The 22505-nt window shown below is 35.7% G+C and overlaps 1 protein-coding gene and 2 long non-coding RNA genes across 3 annotated transcripts in view; 2 read left to right on the top strand and 1 right to left on the bottom strand.

Moving 5' to 3' along the window:
- Positions 1-47: 47 nt before the first annotated feature.
- RIOK2 (RIO kinase 2) lies at positions 48-22477 on the bottom strand. Its single transcript, XM_036080980.2, has 10 exons — positions 22007-22477; positions 18989-19127; positions 18114-18230; positions 15929-16104; positions 12750-12838; positions 10637-10828; positions 7919-8011; positions 6635-7159; positions 5055-5151; positions 48-334 (listed from the first exon to the last, which is right to left on the bottom strand). Exons 1-10 carry the CDS (start codon positions 22070-22072, stop codon positions 170-172), a joined length of 1659 nt encoding a protein of 552 aa, XP_035936873.1. The 5' UTR covers positions 22073-22477; the 3' UTR covers positions 48-169.
- Positions 7135-16154, top strand: LOC144381106 (uncharacterized). Its single transcript, XR_013445676.1, has 2 exons — positions 7135-7200; positions 16025-16154. It is a non-coding gene; the product is annotated as an uncharacterized LOC144381106 (long non-coding RNA).
- The window catches only part of LOC144381107 (uncharacterized), a 114904-nt gene continuing 114786 nt past the window's right edge, over positions 22388-22505 (top strand). The window contains exon 1 of the long non-coding RNA XR_013445677.1: positions 22388-22483. This is a non-coding gene — a long non-coding RNA (uncharacterized LOC144381107). The remainder of the gene's footprint in view (positions 22484-22505) is intronic.

The following is a 22505-nucleotide window of genomic DNA, read 5'->3' as shown; positions in this document are numbered from 1 at the left end:
AGAATACTATAATTATTCTTTGGAAGACATGTACCAAATGAGTCAAATTAACAGATGAAAGAGAGTTTATTTATCTATTTATATATCTGTCTTGGTCTAGAAAAGACTAGGGGTGGCTTAAAAAGGGATTATAGTAACTTTCTGGAAAATGTTCAAGATCTTAAATATATCACTCTCCCCAAAAGCTGGCTGCTTCCAAGCTTGATTTAATATTTTGCATGTTCTCTCTCCGTTGTTTCGTAAATATATTTGCTTCTCCTTTTTGCAATCGACGTCTGACAGCTGATTTTTGCTGTTTTGTCAACTGACGTTTCACCTTCTGCTTCACCATTTCCTGGAAAGATTTCATGAATCAGTATTACTGATAATTGACCATTTTGATAAGGAGTAAATATTTAATAAAACAAAGATTTACATTGCTAATATTTTTTCAAATTTGTTAAGAGCATGAATTTCTTAAATTAAAAACACTGACAGTACTATGTGAACCAGCAATAAAATAAACACCAAACTAATGGTTACAAAATAGGAGAAAATAAATTCCTAACAGAAATACAGATTTTATAGCAAAAAGTACTACACAATTCTTTGAATAACAAATCGCCATAGTGCCACCTAGTGTCCATCAGGAAAACTGAAAACAAAAACCCCAAACCAAAAAACCCAAGATTAAAAACTGCTTGTTGCTCTGCTTTCGAGATAAAAGTAGACATGGCTTTGTAGTAGAAAATTATGTTCAAAAGCATTCACAACTGGTCAAAATGTATCCAAGAGTGGGGCGCCTAGGTGGCTCAGCCGGTTAAGCTTCTGCCTTTGGCTCAGGTCATGATCTTAGGGTCCTTGCATCGAGCCCCACATGGGGTTGCCTGCTCATCAGGGAGCCTGCTCCTCCCTCCCACTGTGCTCTCACTCACTATCTTTCTCTCTCTCAAATAAATAAATAAAATCTTTACAAAAAAATGTATCCAAGAGTGCCTTCATAACTTCAGGTGTAGAGATGATCTGATGGCAGCAGTTACATGGAAAAGTCTTTATACAATTTCTGGGAGATGTAGAATGCTTTCTCAGTATAAATTCAAATTATTCTTATTAAGAGCCAGGCTGCCAATGTCACTTACAAGATGAATAAAAAGTTTGAATATTCTGTTCCTAATAACCTTTTCTTCATCTGAAGCACTACAGCCTGATATTTAATTGTATATAACCTTATATCATCCAACTTATTTCCTAAAAACGAGGTAAACACTGCAAAGGTTGAACCAAGGGTCTCCTTTTTTTTAAAGATTTTATTTATTTGACAGAGACACAGCGAGAGAGGGAACACAAGCAGGGGGAGTGGGAGAGGGAGAAGCAGGCTGCCCGCCGAGCAGGGAGCCCGATGTGGGGCTCGATCCCAGGACCCTGGGATCATGACCTGAGCTGAAGGCAGACACTTAACGACTGAGCCACCCAGGCGCCCCGAACCAAGGGTCTCTTGTTAATATGCCCCACCCTATGCTAGGCACAAAGAAGCATTTATTAAAAACCTGTCAAGTTAAAAAATTAAAGAATAACGGATCTGAGGTAAAAAGGGGCTAGAAGAATTAGTCTGCCTAACACACTGTTTCTTGGGTTGTATATGTGTACTATAAAACTTTGGTCCAGGTAAGTTAAATGGAGACTTTGCATTATTTAACACAGTTAAGGAAACTACATTCAATTAACAGGCTTTAAAAAGTTTTCCTTCTTAATTTTAGTCTTAATGATACTCAATGGGAAAAAAGGTAAGAGAAGAGAGAGTGGAAACAGATGGAAGAATCAGAATTCAATTCCCTGCAGAGGCTGATACCCCATGAGATGTAGTCACCCAAACCCAGTAAGGCAGGAGACTTAGAAGGAACTGGTATCCCAGAAGTTTCAGAACTGAAAGCTGTAGGATTGGCTGAAAGTTTAGAATAAATGTAATTGGCCCCCAGGACTCTTCCCTACCCTAGGAAGACCAGCAAAACTATCATAGCCTCCTCACCCCAACGGCAGACCAGAATTCTGAATTAGAAAAGCACATCTTCTTAACTACAACAAAGACAAAAGAGCAATACTTTCAGAATTCTGAAGGAAAATTATTTCCAAACCACAACTTGAACACTTAAACTCCCAATCAAGTGTGAGAACAGGTTAAGACATTTTTAGAAATAAATAAGTACTGACCCTCCCATTCACTCATATAATTACTGGAATCTGTATGGCCAAGTAAAGACGTAAACTAGGTAAGAGAAAGAGATGGAACTAGGAAAGAAGGCAACCAATAAACAGGAGAGGAAAAGTCCCAGGAAAACAACAGTAAAACGTGCACCACAGAGGCCTCTAGAATACTGCCAATAAAAAAATCAATTATTTTCTAAATGTTCTGCTTGATAATCATACCAAGAAGCTGGAGAAAATAAGGAGACAACAGATTACTATGCACGCACCTCCTCCTAATCCAGAACAATTTATGAATCCTACAAGGTTAATTTTTTCATGTTAAAATAAGAGGGAGAAAAATCTCGTTTAGTATATATTTCTTAAAATGATGAAACACGAAATAAAATACTTGTGATTATTACAGTACATAAAAAAATTAACAAAAATCATGCATTTTGTTGATTCCATTGTTGTTTTTGTTGACATGTACATTTATTAAAAAGCAATATACCTTAAGTTTAATTAGAATTTGTTACATTTTACATATTAGGAAGAACAGGGTTGGTAAGTGGCAACTTTGCTAATAGAGAACTATAAAAGCATTTATATGAAGAAAACAGATCTTACAATTACAGTTCCAAAGAACACAGAGAAAATCTTTTACCAGACAGTAAAACAATAATCAAATTAACAGAGGTTAACAAAATAGTTTTCTCCTAACCTTTTAACAAAATAATGTGACCTCAAGGAAAACAGTGTGACCAAATTTCCAAAAGAATGTAGAATTAAGATGATCAATTTGTTTCCAATGATTACAGGGAAACCTTTTTGATCAAGCGAGGCGTAAGAGATCTTTTTTTCTCTTTAGAAGGCAAATTTGTATTTTTTTTAATTTTATTTATTTTTTATTTATTTTTTAAAGATTTTATTTATTTATTTGAGAGAGAGAATGAGAGAGAGAGCACATGAGAGGGGGGAGAGTCAGAGGGAGAAGCAGACTCCCTGCTGAGCAGGGAACCCGATGCGGGACTCGATCCTGGGACTCCAGGATCATGATCTGAGCCGAAGGCAGTCGCCCAACCAACTGAGCCACCCAGGTGCCCGCAAATTTGTATTTTATAATGCAATTCATTATAGGTTTGACCCCATTTTAAACTTTAAGTTCCTGTTAGCTATAAGGGAAATGGGATAAAGTCAAGAGCTAAAGACAATGTCAGTGTCATCATCTTTATATACAGAAGACAGCATAACTTAGAATTTAAGGAAGTAGCATTAATTAGTAATCTAAACTTTATATTCAAGTGCCGATTTTACACCACTGTAATTACATAAAAGCACTTACGTTTTGAATCTAAGAAGTAAAAAAAAAAAAAAAGGGTAAATAAAACTCATTAAGTATAGAAAATATAAAAGCCAAGGGTGGACAGGCCATTAAAGAGCAGGAGAAATTCTTTTTTTTTTTTAGGTTTATTTATTTATTTGAGAGAAAGACACAGAGAGGGGAGGTGCAGAGGGAGTAGGAGAGTCTTAAGCATGAGACTGAGCAAGAGCCTGACACGGGGCCTGGGGCTTGATCACAGGACTCTGAGATCAAGACCTGAGCCAAAAACAAGGGTCAGACACTCAACTGACTGCATCACCCAGGCACCCCTAAAAAGTGTGAGAAATTCTTTTTTTTTTTTAAAGATTCTATTTATTTATTTGACAGAGAGATAGACAGAAGAGCACAAGCAGAGGGAGTGCCAGAGGGAGAGGGAGAAGCAGGCTCTGCACTGAGCAGGGAACCCGATGCGGGACTCGATCCCAGGACCTGAGATCATGACCTGAGCCGAAGGCAGACGCCCAACCATCTGAGCCACCCAGGCGCCCCAAAAGTGTGAGAAATTCTTAATAAAAACAGGTTGATAATACTTAAAGGGAGACTTTTATCTTTTAATATAATTATTAGATGTTTCAAAAATCCCATAGATTTAAATTTTACATCCAGAAAATCAGATAAATTATAAGGCCAACATTAAAAAGTATAAAAAAAAATTTATACATTTACAGAATTTCACACTTTTATTTTGGTCTGACAAACTCTAAATGTTTCTATTATCAAGTAAAGTTCCTAGAACCATTAAAAGTGTGCTATATTATAAAATACAGTATGTTATTTTTAGCTTGTCTTTGATAATTCTGATTTAATTTTGTAAATATCCCATATTATATCCATAGAACATATATTTTAGCTTACTGACAATACATATGAACTTGGAAATCAGAAGTTCAGTAAAAACAAAGTTCTTTTCTTTAGTTTGAATTCACATTCCACATAATTTTATTTCCTCCTTTCTAACTTCTAAATTGATTTTCTTTTGTTCATTTTAAGTGAAGTTACCACTAAAACCTGGTTTCAATGGTATTTAACTTAATGCCTTTAAGCAGAAGGAAAACACCCAATACACCAATGACGTAATTTTATCCCTTTCCTTAAAAATTCACAAAGGAAATAAACTGATTCTTTCTATTGGGTACTCTGCAGAGAAGGATGGCAGGCAGTAAAGCTCCTCAGGAGCTGCCTTATTTGTGTTCACTATCCTGCACAGAAAATGTTCCTTAAGAAATTCTTTTGAACATTGCTGCTAAATGTCTAACAAAAACTTAAGATACCCAAAATTTTTAAATCACCTATTTTTCTCCCTCAAAATTAAAGAACTAGCTAGTGAAACTGGTACACCGTTGCACTTCAGCTGCAGCGCTGTCACTGGGTAACCTTGAGCAAAGTCACGTAACCTATCTGGGCCTCAATTTCTTCATTGTTAAACGTCAGGGACTAGACCATATATGAGCGTCTATAATCTGTCCATGGTAATGACCTAATCAACATTTGGAAAATGCTGAATAGTTACCGGAGGAATTGTTGAACAGCTTAAAACACTGCCCGCAGAAGTAACACTCAGAGTTCTTGTTCTGTACTGTTTAATATCTTCTGTATTTTCTTCATCTCTAAAAGTAAAAGAAAATCACAAATTATCCAGTGACTTTTTTAGTTAATTATGTGTGATTAATTTATATTATTCCTACATGATAGTAAAACTTAAAAAACATTACATACAGGCCAGAAAGATCATTATATTTAACATTTCTGTGAAGGCAAAACTACCCACAATTCAGCCCAATATATTAACACTTTTCATTTTACAGCATTCGAATAATCACTATCAAAATTGCAAAATGGTAGAATGTTTCAGCCACCAAATTTGTTATCACGTCCCCACAGTTCATATCTTTCCCACTAATCCTCTCCTTTTCTTTCACTGAACTTTACACGTCTGCCTCTTACAATATAAATCCTTCGAACACTTCCCTGCCATCTCCCAAACAACAATAGATGGAAGAGAGAGTACTCTTACTCTATACAATCTGCTCTGCTAAGGCAGAAAAAATGATGGAAACTAATTTGTTTTACACATTGCTCAAAGTTTTAATGTATACAAGGTATAAGAAACTCGGACCATATTAACCCTTAACAGTCAATATTTTTCATCAAAATGTTATCATTGTTTCTACTCTGAATAATAAAAATTTTGCCCAACATGTGTTCAAAGAGAACAAATCATTCCATGCTAAAACTATTTAGCCTATGTATATTTTCTTCTATTACTTACTGAAACTCCTCAGCCACTACCACCCTTGATTTTAATTTAACTTTATAAGCTTATTATTTGAGTGGTAATAGCCCTGAGACTCCAGATATGGTTATACAAAAAAGGCACAACATTTCTGTGTTTTGCTTCATAATAAAACTCTAAAGATTAAGACAGCCCTAGGATATAAGCATGAACATGTACTGAGGAATGCCTAATAAATGTACTATTGATTTAATTTTGTCATATTATTATTTTGAATAAAACTCCATTAAACTATAATTGATTCTGGTTAAACTATCCCAAATCTAAAAATTAAATTTTTTATATCTTTTGCTAATATTAATATTTGCAAGAAAGAAACTCTTACAAGAAAAATAACATAGTAACATTATATAGACAGAGGGTTCAAAGTACCAGAGAAAATTCACTATAAATAGATATTTTAGGAAGAGAGCACATTTACTGCATGTTTATTGGACTACGTATAAATCAAACATACATTAGATGTAAAATTACAAAAATATATGAACATTCATCCATCTACAACTTGGTCAATTTATCAAGATCAATTTATCAATTATTTGTAAATAATTCTTTTAAAGTAACTGGTTTGCATTTTTAAGGCAGAACTGCTTAAAACTAACACAATGGTTTGTAAAGGGTAATGTGAATTTTAACAACAAAAGGTTATTTGCTTTCATTTTTTACACATAATGGGGCAGAATATAGCTCTGTTACATCATTTGGGAAAAAACAAACAAACACACTCATTTACCAGACTTGAAGAAAGTATAGGTCTCCACATTAAAGTAAAAAAATCAATCAACAGACATCTATACCTGAAAGGCCTGATTTCTTTGTTTAACGACGACAAGGCAATCAGATGAGGGCATGCATCTTCATACTCTTCAGAGCCCATGGGGATTCCTCCTTGACCTGCTTTACCATCTTGCCTGGTGTCATTTTCAGTTTTGTTTTTCTCCTCAGAACACTCAGTTACAGAACTGTTGTCAACATCCTGCCCTTCTATTTCTTCTAAAGCTCGAATGAATTCAGGTATTTCAAAATTGTGTGCATCAGCACTCTCCTCTGATAAATCATCTTCCTTTATTTGCTCAAGATCTCCAGATGATACGCAACAGCAGTCAGCTGTTTCATCTGCAGAGTTTCGATCACTCTGATTTTCTAAACTACAAACCTTTGCTTTCTCTGACATCTCTTCATCAGAATGTGAGAATTCAGACCTGTCTTCTGTTTCAATATTTTTATCATCTGGACCTACTGGATGAAGCAGTTCACCATCTGCCTCCATTTCCTTTGTGTAGCCACTGGCAGAAACCTCTACATCAAGAGAGTCCTCCCTCCTAGGAAAAAAGAATGATAAACAAATACTTACCTGACATGGGTAAGTATTTATTATTCTGATAAATTATAATCCTCAAATGAGTTTAGTAGTTTATATATTTTAAAGATTTTTCTTTGCCTAAAATCTAATAGTTAAGTATAAAATGTAGAAGATATAGGCTTGTTGTCACTTAAGAATAAAGTGACTATGAAAAGCAACAAATACTAGTAAAAGGTTAAACTTCAGCTGATATCGATTTAATAAATTCACTTTCAAAGAGGGCTAAAGATTTCTTCTTTTAAGTTATGTCAATCATCCCAAATCAGAAAACAGTATCTTAACTAAGTATATAAAATAAATGGGAAATTTTTGCTTTGAGGATTTTTATTTAATTATGTTCCATGAATCAATTAAACATAGCTTCTCTTATGAACGAAGGAAAACATAAATTCCAATGAACACTTGACTTGCTTCCTTAAAAATGGGTTATTCACATATTAAACTGCACTTTGCAGTAAAAGTTTGTGAATTTATAAAAAACTATGTCTGTTCCTCCCCTAAATTCAGTAACATTGCCTTAACAGACCAAAGGCCGGAATTCTCTAGTTTTTAAGTTTCATTTATACATTAGACAGCAATGATACTCAACAACGATTTAATGTGCTGAAGGTCACTATTTGGAAATTTTTAAGATGAAACTAACTGTTAAAACTCTTAGAATTAAATAAATCAGGTTATTTAAACAGTTTTATCATTTTAAACAAAGCAGAGTACAAACCTGATATCAGTAAAAGTTGGATAAAGCTCACTTTCATAGCCGAAACGTTTCATGAAGAAATCTCTAATGCATTTAACATCTCTGTCAAAATACCTGTAAAAGCAAGAATCATTTTTGATATAGCCTGTGTTGCTTACATTTTTCCTTCTTAGTCAATGACAATATCCTTATTAATGACACTCCTAATCACTGTATGAAAAAGGATGTTACTCATAAGAAAAAAATAAAAGAAACAAATCAGTTGCCAGTGTGTTTGAAAAACTAAAACTAAAAGCAGAGAAACTAATAGGAAATATAAGCTGTGAAAGGCATAGTCGCTAGAGTTAGAAAACTTGAGGTCTTCCCATACTGTAACAGACATACTAAGAGAAGATAAGATGTATATGAATCTCAGAAAAGAAGACTGGATTTGCGGTGTGGGGCAGGTTTCCACTTTTCCTCTTTTGTTTCCAGTCTGGCTGGTTATACTCATCAGCTATACCCACTAGAACCCAGTCAACGGCAAAAGCTAAAGATAAAATAGGTTAGTGATGCCTAAGAAAAAGTCTGGGGACTATTAAATTATGTTATTATCCATTAGTTAATTTGCAAGAACAGCCAAAAGAGATAAACAATGCTGTGGCTTATAAATAATGATCTGAAGACATGTTAATCTGGACCAGGGTAGAAGGACCTGTGAATATCAGGTTGCTTTTTTTTTTTTTAAAGATTTTTTATTTATTTATTTGAGAGAGAGAGAATGAGAGACAGAGAGCACGAGAGGGAAGAGGGTCAGAGGGAGAAGCAGACCCCCTGCTGAGCAGGGAGCCCGATGTGGGACTCGATCCCGGGACTCCAGGATCACGACCTGAGCTGAAGGCAGTCGCTTAACCAACTGAGCCACCCAGGCGCCCCCTCAGGTTGCTTTTTTGGCCACCATGAAGCAGTGAGAACAGATTAAATTCTCTAGGTTTCTAGACAAAGGAGAATTAAGAAACAGGGTGATGTGGAATTGACTACCTGCTTGAATATTAATATTTTAGAGAAATATAAAGGCTGGAAACAAAGATAATGCCACTCTTCTTTCCTTTTAGGGCACCCTGGGAAAAACCTCAATTAAATTATTTTAAAATTATCTTTTTACATATGTCTATGTTTCATCTAACTAGATAAAATCTCAAAATCTTCAAAAGCAGAAATAGGTCTTATTTATAATTATTAATTTATATCTTAATTTCTGGTGCTTAGCACAAATCCTTTACCCCAGTACCTGCCCATTAAATATCAAGTTAAATCACACTGTTTCCCTACAGAATAATGCAGCCTACACTTCAAATGTCATGATTTGTCATTGTTTCCTTCTCTAACTCTGGTGGTTCCCGGATGTTCCTTCATTGTGTGACTATGTTACCTCATTTAATAAAAATGGTGATTAGTTACCATCCAAAGATATTATTAACCACCCAAGCACCTAATAATCTATTAATAATTGTTTGGTTGGAAATATTCTTAAATATATTTAACGAACATTTCTTTTTCTAGAGTAAGTATAGACATTTTCTAATGAGAATCAGGAGGAAGAAAATCTTGACTGAACACAAACTGGTTTGAGCTCCCACTTTCGAAGAATTCATTATCTCTATTATGTAAGTGATAGCGGTTGTTATCTTCAGGAAAAAAGAGAAGTTTCTCATATTGTAACTTGGAACAAGAGGAGAAAAAATATTCAACTTTAATTTGATTACAATCAGTTGCATCACGAAATACAAGGGAAAATATTCTGTCATATTTCACAGCTTGGCTAGCTTACATGGTTAAGTAATGTGAGGAATGTGCTTATCATTCCCTGCCCTGCATGAGGGATGAGGTTTTATATGAATTCTTTTCTAATAATAAAATAAAAGCTAAAAATGACAGGAGAGATATTCTTGATCTGGCAACTGAGTCCCCTCCAAAATTATAATTTTTATTAAGGCCATCACAATTATCAAATTATGCTTGGTGTAACACTCTTGGAGGCAACCATGGAGCAAAGAGAAAGGGGAAAGGCAGAGAGGACGGGGTTCTAGGATCTCCTTCTCTATGTCCCTACTTTTTCTTAGCAGGCTTTTGTCTTAAAAACTGGGCTTTTACGTAAAAGTTTGAATAAAGGGTCATTTGGCTAAGAAAGGTTGACTTTCGAAAGTCTGTCAGATTACACAAGTAACTCAAATTCTTTTCATGGTTTATAAAGCATGCCGTTTCTTCAAATTTCCCATATACAGCATAAACTTAATGACTACTGGTTTTAAAAACTGGATCAAAGTGCATTTTTCCCCCCTTTAAAACACTGAAGAATAAGAAAGAATTCTGTTAGGGGGGATTATCCTAGTTTGACAACCTTTAATAAAAAACAAATTTTAGAGGCACCTGGGTGGTTCAGTCGATTAAGCGTCCGACTCCTGATTTTGGCTCAAGTCATGATCTCAGGGTCCTGGGATTGAGCCCCATGTCAGGCTCCATGCTCACTGGGGAATCTGCTCAAGGATTCTCCCCCTCTCCTATTGCCCCTCCTTCTGCGCACGCTTTCTCAAATAAATAAATCTTTAAAAAACCCACCAAATTTTTAGACCATTAACATCAGCCACTTCAAACCAGTTATTGACCCAAATGACAGTATGACAAAGTTGAAAAATTAAGAAAAAAATTATTACATCACACACAAACACACCCATATCCAGAAACACTTTTAGCATATACCATTCAGCATTGTGATGAGAAGTTGAAACCATCTGTGGAAAGTCAATCATGGTGATGTGGTCATCTTTATCCAAAATGAGATTAAATTCATTAAAATCTCCATGAATCAGTCCATGATTTGCAAGTTTGACAATTAGTTCCATAGCTTCATCATATATTGATGCAGGATCTTCAACATGGTGTATCTGACATCTGAAAATATGAAAATAGGTTATTTGTATTCATTTATAATTTTCATGAAAGCAAACATGTGTGTGTATTATTATTTCCATTCCTTAATTCCCTAACAACTTTCTCATTTCTATCAGCATACAGACATGATATAACAGCTCCCACCTATTTAAAAAAAAAAAGAAGCCATGACCTGCCTCAATTCTGTATCCTCTTTCTACTATAGACTTTCTGTGATAATTACAGCTAAACTCCTCTACATGCACTTTCTTCATTTTTTCCCTCCTATTCTAATGAACCCATTTCAAACATTTTCATCCACCTTGTTCCAAAGAAATAGGTCTGGTCAAAGCTACCAATGACTTCCATGTTGTTAAATCCAGTAGTCATTATTTGTTCTGTCAGTTAACCTCTTCACCCTTGTTGAAACATTCCTTCACTTTACTCTTGGTACACCAACTCTTAAGACTGTCCTCTTTCCATATTTTTCATTCCTTCTTAGTCTTTTTTTTACTAGTTCTTCATCTTTCCTTGACTTTTAGATTTTGGAGCTCCTCAAAGGTTATTGCTAGGAGCCTTTATTTACAGTCATTCTTGGTGATCTCATTCAGGCTCATGGCTTTAAACACTATATATACACTGACCTCAATTTAGACTTCTCTGAACTCTAAGGCATCTCAAACTTAACCATGTCCCACACTGAACCTCTGATTCTATTTCACCCTCTAACTCCAAGCTGCTCTTTCTATAGTCTTTCCCATTTCTGTAGAAACACCTTTGTACCTCCACTTAATTTGTTATTCAGGCCCAAAACCTTGGTGTTATCCTTGACATTCCTCTTACTTCATATCAATATCCAATCCCAAACAAATCATGTTGGCTCTACCTAAAAAATATATCCAGAATCTGACCACTTTTTATCATCTTCAAATCTACAACTCTGATCTAAACAACCATCATCTCTTGTCTGAATTATTACAATAATCGCCTAATTTGTCTTCCTAATTCTGTCCTTGTCTCCTTTTAGTCTATTCTCAAAACAACAGCCACAGTAATCCTATTAAAACAGTCACATCACATCTCTTCTCCAAAATCCTCCATAGCTTCCTATCCCAATCAAAATAAAAAAGCCCTTGTGCTAACTATTGCTACATTGGCAATGACATTGCAATACATAAATGTATGAAATCAACATGTTGCACACTTTAAATTTATATATCAAATGTATTAAAAAAGAAATTAAAAATTCCTTGCAATGACCTATAAAGCCTAAATGATCTAGTTCCCTGCTGCCTCTCTGATCTTATCACTTATAATCTTTGCCCTCACTCACTCAACTCCAAGTACACCAGCGTCCTCATTGGTCCCTGAACATTTAGGCATGCTCTCATCTCGGGACTTATGTACTTGCTGCTCCCTCTGTCTGGATCTCTTAGATAGCTGCATGGTTTTCTCTCTCATTTCTTTTAGGACTGTGCTCAAAAAACACCTTATCAGTGAGACTCTTCCCGACCATTTATGTAAAAATAGCAGCTTCTTCCACCTACCTCAGTACTTCCTCTCCCCCTTACCTGCTTTATTTTTATCCACTGCATTTTCTACCATCTGATAATCATACATTTCTTTCTTTAGCTATTTATTGCATGTCTCCTTCCAACAGAATGTAAGCTCTATGAAGGGAGAGATTTTGTTTTGTTCACTGCTGAGCTTTGGTATATACTAGAACAGTGCTTGGTATATACTAGATTGTTAATAAATCACAGAGATTACAAAATCCATACTGTCAGAATGAAACTGAATTTTTAGTTTGCATGAGACTACAGCCTTCTATTGATTTACCTCCTTGAAGCAATATTCTATTTAATCAAAAAATTTTTTTTTGAAAACTAAACCTCACATTTATTTATTAGGATGCATAGTTTCAAGAATAACAAATACTTACAGAGGATAGCCATTTATGAGTTCCATGACCACTGCATGGCGATTATAATCAATTGGTTTTGGTACTGGGAATTTCCTCTCATACAATGCCTAAAACATAGCAAAACAGGTATAAACTAATGAAGAGGTCATTAATTTTTAGGGAAAAATAAAGCAAATGTACCTGCCCACAACCAGAAGAAAAAACATACAAGCCTTTACAAAATTACAGTTAACACATGCTTATTTATGTATGGCTTATTCACAGCACAAAATAAGCTATACATAAAACAAAATTTTAAACCAGTTTACTTAATTCACCTTTTCACCAAGCCTTAATTTACTGAACATTTACTAAATATTATACATGGTGCTAGGGTTACAGAAATGAATGCTAAAAAGTCTGTCCCCAAGAAGCCTATAGTCTCTTGGATATATCTTCTTATTTTGTTAAGTTTCTGCCATTAATTGGGAGTGTGCTTAAAAATTCACATGGAGGGCGCCTGGGTGGCTCAGTCGGTTAAGCATCTGCCTTTGGCTCAGTTTGTGATCTCAGGTTCCTGGGATGGAGTCCCACATCAGGCTTTCGGCTCGGCAGGGAGTCTGCTTCTCCCTTTCACTCTCCCTTTGTGCTTTCTCTCAAATAAATAAATAAAATCTTTAAAAAAAATTCACATGGAAATAAGTTGTGATTTGGGAAATACTCTTGTCTTCTGGCAGATTAGGAAATAAAATACCCAGTAGATCAGGCATTTTAGTTTATAGAGCACTGACCACAACATAAAATATAAATAAATTGATTATGTGACAAATACATATACAGTAGTGGTCTGAGTCAGATGTTACTTCAGATCATCCATAAATCCATCCTTTCCCCATATGCTTTACTTTTCCTATCCTACTGCTTACAAAGTCCAAATATCTTAGATTTTTGCCCTCTACAATTTAGAATGCTACCATTTCAAAGCAGGCCTTTGTTACTTATACCTGTTTGCTCCAACAGTGGTTCTAGCTCTTGCCACCATATCTAACCTTTATTCTGTGTACCAATACCAAACTAAAATACTTACGTCAATGCTCCATTTTAAAAAAAAGCTACAATGTTTCTAAGTATTGATCTCAGTCTGGAAAACTTTCCCTAGTTTTCAAAACTCTCTTTAATCTACTTATCCAGTCCTAGTTTTCCCAATACTCTTTTTAATAAGCACTCTGGAGTACACACCGGGCTTACATCCATATTCATGTCTTTGCCCACAGTGGCTCCTCTGCAAAGTACAGCACACTGTCTGACTATCTTCTCCTTAGAGACAAATTACATGCATGCTTCATGACTCTACTCAACTCCTACTCATTTTATGAAACCTCCTTCATCAACTATTCTAGTCTACAGAAGTTTCCCTAAATGTAACAAATAATTTAATTTTTAAACTATTCTTTGTATATATTTGTGTTGTATTCCCAACTTTAAGACATTGACTGCATTACTTATTCCTTTGGTATCCACACCTTCACCCCACTGTATGCCAGGTACTTAATACAGTGGTAGGCATACAAATAGTATTCAATGTATATCTATTAACAGGGTTAGTTTTATAAAGCTGTTTACTTCCTACCTTCTTTGTTAGAGGAACTGAATTACTTCCCTTCCCCAAAGGTTTTTGTTTGTTTGGTTTTAAAGACTTTTTTTTTCAATGCAAGTACTCTTGAACATGCCTTGGCAGCTCAACAGCATATAATAACCTTAACTATTGTCATAGTGGTCTAGCCCTTGCACTATGGCTTAATCCTTAAGCTATTGCCTAATCTTATTTTACTCTCTAGGAAAAAAGAGAAAAATTTAAGGAGCATATTTATGCACAACCAGGTTCTATCCTAGTACCGTCATATAAACATCTGAGAAAACACCTAATGCAGTTTTGGGAAAATGTGTAACAATCCCTACCAAACCGCCTACTTACTGATTATCTATCATAGGTTACAAATCGTTAGTATAAGACAAGAAACATCTATCATGTTATGCTATCAACATCACTTACATTGTTTGAGAATTCTTTCCCCATCATTACTAAAAATTTAAGCACATGAATTAAAATAACCTACTCAAAAAACACCAGACTGAAACTCCTAAGAGTTTCATATACTGGCCATATACTAGAGTGACTTCTTTTTTTTTTTTAAATGTATGTATGTATTTTTAGTAATCTCTATACCTAACGTGGGAGTCAAACTCACAACCCCCAGATCAAGAGTTGCATGCTCTTTCAACTGAGCCAGCCTGGTGCCCCTAGCGTGACTTTTAATAAATCAAAATTTTAAAAAAGTGACGATAAGTAGTAACAAACACTATTATTATTGGAGAATAGTAATAATACAATACTATTTTCTGTTTAATTAAATGTTACTGAAAATATTTAATTTGGTTATTAAAGATATTTAACAAATCTTGGGGCATCTGGGTGGCTCAGCCAGTTAAGCATCTGACTTCAGCTCAGGTCATGATCCCAGGGTCCTGGGACTGGGCCCCATGTCAGGCTCTCTGCTTGGCGGGAGCCTGCCTCTCCCTCTCCGTCTGCCACTCCCCCTGCTTGTGCTCTCTCACTCTCCCAAACAAATAAAATCTTTAAAAAAAAAAAAAAAAAGATACTTAAACAATCTACCCTGAACTTAATTTTGAAGTTGAAAGGTTAAAGGCTAAAGATTTTTACCATTCCTAATTTGCATGCTGTAAATCAACATTTCTTCTCCATTACATGAAGGAAAAATACTAGTCAACTTATCTGAGACACTAAGGTTTCTACAGATAACTACTATAGGTAACTCCCCAGGGTTTTCAATTAGAGACAAACATATGCATATTTATGTATATTGAATAGATACACACACATTTGTGAGGCAATTACATCATTATTTAAGGCTACTTGTTAATATTGCAGAATATTACCTCATATTATAAGATAGCATCTTATTAACACTGTAGAACACATGTTGCCTTAATTTGCATTAGTAACAATGAAAAATGCCTTCACATAGAAAAAAAGTCACCAGAAAAGCAAATAACAGAAACAATCATTAGTTAAAAGTAAGTGAAAGAATTAGGACTGGGGTAGAGAGATGTGGGGGCAAAAGACTGATAACTGTCACTATATCTTTTCAACTACATGTACTATTTTGTTAAGAAATACAAAATTATTTACCAAATACCTTCATATAGGCAAATTCTTTCATGGCAGAGAGACGAGATAAATAAAGCCAAGACATGTTATGCCTGTGTTTATGATAATCACGTTTGTTTTTCAGATTTCGAAAGGAGGTTCTTCCCAATCTGTGAAGCTTTAATGCAAATTGCTGCCCTTCTTCATTTGCAACAATGTAAATATCTAGAGCCAAGATTTAGAAAAGATCATTATTATACTATCATTCCAAAAAGTTCAATTGTAATTTCTGAATTTTGATTTTATTTGTATCAAATTTTCTTTACTAATAACCAGGAATATTTATTACTCAGCAAAAGTCTTTATTTTAAATACAAACCAAAATAAGATAACATGTATTAATATCTACTACAAAAGAAAAGAGGGATGTAGTGTGTCAAAGGTTATTGCTCCCAAAGGTGCTCAATACTCAGTTCAATTTAGTGGCAAATTGTCTTACATGTCCTACATGTATGAGAAGTGATTTAATTTCTTTTTCAACAATATGAAGTTCAATTCTTCAACTGCTTCAATAAATAATATTCAGCTGTTAGGGGCTATAGGGGTGCCTAGGTGGCTCAGTCGATTAGGTGTCTGCCTTTGGCTCGGGTCGTGATCCCTAGGGTCCTGGGATTGATCCCTGCATTGGGCTCCCTGCTCGGTGGAGCCTGCTTTTCCCTCTCCCTCTGCTGCTCCCCCTGCTTGTGCTCTCTGTTAAATAAATAAATAAAATCTTTAAAAAAAAGAATATAATCCTATAGTAAACAGAATGGAGATCTTCCCCTAAGTACTCCAATGATCAAAAAAAGTTGCTATTTGAAATACTGACATTTAAAACATGTCCTAATTATTCATGAGAAATTTTAATTATTACACATCAAGAAACTCACATTGGTGGAATTACAAATTAGCGTAAACTTTTGAAAGGAAATTTGGTACTACCAAATTTTCAATGTACATAACTTTTGCACTAATAATTCCTAAGACTGTATTTACGAATTTATTTGCACATTTGCACGGAGATATGTGCACAAGGATGTCTACCATGTCATTACTTACAAAAGAAAAGATGAAGTAACATAAATGCCCCTAACAACTGGGACTGGTAAATCAATTACTGAGCACTAATTCTATGTAAAACTCTGCAACTATGAAAAAGACCTATCTGTTAACATGAAATGATATCAGAAATGCATCAAGAGGCACCTGGCTGGCACCTAGCGCATGGGACTCTTGATCATGGGGTTGTAAGTTGGAGCCCCAGGTTGGGTGTAGAGATTACTTAAAAATAAAATCTTAAAAAAAAAAAAAAAAAGCATCAAGTGGAAAAAATCAAGGTGTAAAATAGTTAAGTAATGTTTACTTTCACCTGTGATTAAAAAGATATGTGAATGCATATACATACATTTTTGGTACATTATATACTAGTATTAACATAGAATATTTCTAGAAGGATATATAAGATATCATCAACAGTAACAATTTTGGGAAGTAATAACAGCAGATTGAGACCTGGGTTAGAAGTAAGATTTACTTTTTATTGTACTTTCTTTTGTACTATTTATCAATTCCATGCAGTGAAGTTCTTAAAAAAAAGCCATTATTTTTTTAAGTAAAAAAAATCAGACATAAAAAAGTTAAGAGGCACATATCTTAAAAAAAAGGTGTTTCATTACCTCATTTTATACATTTCTCACACACACACACACACACACACACACACACAGTGCTATATTTAGCACTCCCACAATACTTATTTGCTCAATGCTATTTTAGAAAGCTTTTTTCTGTGTTCTACACATACCTAACTTTGTCCTATTTCTGTGACGGAAAAATGTGTTTGTGGCTTTTCGATATTCACTGTCTTCTAATAATCCCTTGTGCATATTTTAACTATTACAAATATCCATTTACCATACATAAAATAAGAGTAAATAAAATATTTGCCAAAGATGTCAGTTATTAGAAGAAAATTAATTCTTGCTATAATTGAATTGTCAGTGAGACTTACAAAAAACAATAACCTACTAAATTAAGGGTAATTTCATCATCTATATTGTTTCCAACCAACTTTTCAATTTACTGCTCAGTTGGAAAAAATGGAAAAATTAAAAGATAATGCTTTCTCAGGGAGAAATATAAATAGAAACTAGAGCAGCAAAGAAAATGAGTTCAGTAGTACTGTTAGCACTTACCAGATTCTTTGCCAACACCCATCTGGTTTCCAACAGACTCAACCACCTGTCTAGAAGAAAGTGTTTTCAAAGCTAGGTAATCATAGCCTGCATTTGTCAGCCGGTAGCCCTGGACAGCTAGACAAAATAAAACGAAAAAGACTGTATTTTACTTACATTGTACAATCAAGTCACATTAGTTCAAGTCATGAGAAGAATTTAAACATAAGAAATCTTAGTTGGAATGATTAGCTTACCCAGTCTTATGAGTTTGGCATTTCTTCCTATGATTTGTATTTTTTTCTCTAGAGCAGTGTTACTCAAAGTGTGACTCTCAGACTGACACCAGTCTCTAAATATTTGTTACCAGTCTGAAACGAAGTGGTTACCTTAAGAAATTTTTATATCACTTTGACAAATTTATTTTATGTCTTCAACTCTAATAAGGAATTTGTGCCTGTATTTTATCAATTTTTAAATTTCATTTTTCTAGCAATTACTTTTTTATTGTTATTTTATAAAAGCATGGATCCATAATAGGTGGAAAAAAAGAAACTCATCCCTCACCACAGATGGTTTGAGAATTAATGCTTTAGAGTAGTGCAGTAGAACATTATTTGCCAAAGATAGTGGCAATAATTATCCCTATCCTACTTGCTCGTCTGCCAACTGGAACTTGTTAATCCCCTCTCAGGAGATGGAGGCTATTTCTCTACTCTCTTTGATCTGGGTGGGCCCTGTGAAAGCTCTAATAGAACATGGTAAATGTATGCAGTTTTCAGGTCTAGAAAGAGTACTTTGCTGGTCTGGCAACTTTCTTTTCCCACCTTTCGAAATGCCTGCTCTGGGGGAAGCCAGTTACATGAAAAATCACAAATGGTGCCATAAATACTTACTTTTGGTACGCTCCCAAGCTATGAGTTTATGTTTCACTAATTCTCTTAAAACTTTATTACAGCCACCATGTTTAAGGCTGGCTATGGAAGCAACTAAACTGCAGGGAACTATTTCATGGTTCTTCATGCCCATTTCAACCTGAAATTAAAGGAATCATATGTAATCATAATCAACACAGAGCTGTTGTCTATCAAAATCTTGCTAAGAAATTAACTTCTTCAAATTTCTCTGACCATGCAGTTCCCCAGCCAATTCTGAGGTGTAAGTACTACCTTCTCTGGACATATTTCTAATCGTAATTTGATTATATAATCACAGATACTCATATTCTGCCTCTCTACTAAACTCTAAAGGTAAAAATTGCAAGTCATTAACACTTACTGACGTGCGGCAAATACTAAGATATTTATTGACATCTAAATATTTATCTTTAAAAACTATAGGTATTTCAGGGGTGCCTGGGTGGCTCAGTCATTAAGCATCTGCCTTCGGCTCAGGTCATGATCCCAGGGTCCTGGGATCAAGCCCTGTATCGGGCTCCTTGCTGAGTGGGGAGCCTGCTTCTCCCTCTCCCTCTCCCCCTGCTTATGTTCCCTCTCTTGCTATCTGTCAAATAAATAAATAAAATCTTAAAAAAAAAACAAAACTATAGTTATTTCAGATATTCATTAAGAAGGTATTTAATATGAAAGTATCATATGCAGGCATGATGGAAGATTAAAAAATATATAAAAATACTCTACCCCTCAAGAATTTATTATCTAATTGTGGAAATAAGAACCTACACATCTAACTTTATTAGAAGACAAGAAATGGTAAATGCTAAAAAAGAAGTGCTCAGGGCTGAACAAAAATAATTCCAGCTGAGGGATCAGTTTCAAAGAAGTGGCACTTGAGGTGTACTTTGAGATGAAGGAAAACCGAAAAAAACACACAAGGGAATATCAGAGAAAGCAAAAGATTTGGACATGGCACATATGCAAGAAAATACAGAGCACAGCAACAGCTAGTATAGTGGTAGCTCAGGTGCGATGGCAAATAGAATTCATGAAAAGGTGGATGGAAAACGCTATTGAGAAAGGTATGGAAGGCCTTGAAATGTAGACCAAGGAGTTTAGATTTCTTGTTGAGGAAGACTGAAAACCCTTGAAGGTGTTTACGCACGGGAGATACATGAACAGAGATGTTTTAAGGACATTAATCACAACTCAAAGTTCTGGAAGGTCTTTCAAATGAAGCTGTTTAAGGTAATTTGGAAAGATGTATCTATACTCAGGAATGAAGTCATAATTAAAGGGTAAAATTGTCAGTTATTTGACAGAGGTAACAGATAAAGCCGTGAAGTGGATGTGATCATCAAACAAGAGATAATGGAAGACAAAGGAGGGTTGAGGGACAGAATTTTAGGGCAAGTTCACATTAAAAGGTAAGGGCAGCCAGTCAAAGTATGATTACTGATGTAGGAGGGGCCTGAGAAGTAAAGGAAAGAGAGTCAAGGAAAGGTGGCTGCTGATACCAAGGATGGTTAAGACTCAACAGAGACTGAAATATTATATTTAACAAGTAGGTCATTTGTTGGTGAGCTTCAAAAAAGAACTTAAATATTGCAGAGATGAAGTTCTGGAAGATAAAACTGGCACTGTTTTGATATCCCAACCAAAACCTCACACCTTAACTCATTTCCCTTGTTAGCCTCTAACATTCTTTCTTGACTCCCTTGTTTCTGTTGGGCATTAAGGAATAAATCAATGTGCTGAGGAAGCAGAGAAGGAAGGTATCTTTCAGAAGTGGCAGTAGGTGTTTAGAGAAAGTGCAGATGAATTAAGTGCCTTCCAAATTTCATACTGAATTTGCATTTGATACTTTAATCTTTAAGTATTGCCTATTCAAGCAAAAGATAATAGCTTCTAAAAAATTTATTGTTTTATTCTGGAAATGCCTAACCTATGTGTTGTTGATCTTTTGTGCTGTAAGACTTCTACCATTGAAATCAGTTTTTGTCACTTCCCTGCTTAAAACAGTGGTGGCGCCTCTATATCTAGAATATATTCCAAATTCTTTACCAAGCCTGCACATGATCTGTCTCACCTTGTCCAATTACATCTGCAACCAGTCAACCAAACTTGCTCACTATGCTCCAGCCACACTGGCCTTTCTTCAAAAACTTTCTAGCTCAGAAGCTTTTCACTTAGTACAGCTGTTTCCTCGGTCTCCAACTCTTTCCAAGAAGTTCACTGGACCACCTCCTTCTCATTCAGCTCCTATTATTTCCCCCTCTCCCCTGCCAGTCTTTCTTTTACTTGGCAAATATTTATTCTGTACCTACCAAACGCCAGGAACATTTTCAAAAGGTCTTAACACTTCGGTTACAACAGTAAACAGACAAGATTCTTTCACTCTGGCAGTCTTCTCTGACTACACAATTTAAAGATGGCATTCATGCTCCCCACCGCAAACGTGCAGTTTCTATTCTATTATCCTCTTTATCATCTTCACAGCACTTATTATCTGATAGTCTTCCTTTATCTACTCGTTTACTCAATGATCTGTCATCCTTTTCTTGTACCCCTCTGAATTCCCTAGAATTGTCACTAAAAACCAGACAAATAAGTGTTGATTGAATGAAACTGAATAAATGCTATGTGAGTGAATCTGTGAGTGAGGAATTCAGTGCTAACAATTCTCAAGAGTCTTAAACCCTTCTCCGGGGGTCGGAAGCCCAGGGTCAGAGAAGCTTTCCAGGCCACAGAGATGCAAGTATAGCTGTGGAACATAAGTAGGGGTGCAGAAAGGAAGGAAATGATTAGAAGAGGGGACTTTGCTCTGTTTCGGGGGAAGACAAAAGCTTCCGAACAAAGGCTTTTGAAAAATCTGACTGTCGGGTCTTCTCTTCCTCATTCGGAGCCTGGGTCTCTTAAGAGGGCCTACAGTACGCTCAGCTCTCAGCCGAGTCTCCGGAACAGGAAAACGCGCGGTGGGAAAGGACTGGGGGCAGGGAGAGACGGCGAACTTCTTACCGCGGTCAGGACCCTGAAGTCATCTCGGCTCATGTAACGTAACTTGGCCACATTCACTTTCCCCATGGCGGCTCAGGATCAAGCCAGGATACTCCTTCACAACAGCTGAAGAGCACAAGGTAAACCTGTACACTAACCTCTCCGGCGCCTCACAGCCGTCGGGTGGCTGGCGCGTGCGCTGCTCCTCACTGCAGGTCCTTGTTGATAAATAGAAGAACTATTCTGTCCGGCGTGGGAAAATGAAACGTCTTCTGGGTTTTATGATGCGCGTAGCATGGAACAACGCAGAATTTTTTTTGTAAGAGGATTTTTGTCATGTAAGTTAACGGACTTTGAGTGTCTACAATATGTCATTTTGTTTTTCATATCTGTCAGGACTGGCTGCCTAAAGGACGCGAGCTGCCTGTGAAAGCAGAATGGTAACAGAACCCGAGGAGCAAATTTCATCCCCGACCAGCAACTCCTACTTTAGGCAAAGTGAGTTCCAACAAGAGAAGGG

This window comes from Halichoerus grypus, chromosome 2 (genome assembly GCF_964656455.1).
Source record: "Halichoerus grypus chromosome 2, mHalGry1.hap1.1, whole genome shotgun sequence".
NCBI classification, from domain to species: domain Eukaryota; kingdom Metazoa; phylum Chordata; class Mammalia; order Carnivora; family Phocidae; genus Halichoerus; species Halichoerus grypus.
The sequence above is the reverse complement of the archived record's forward strand: the minus strand, read 5'-3'. Positions and strand labels throughout refer to the sequence as shown.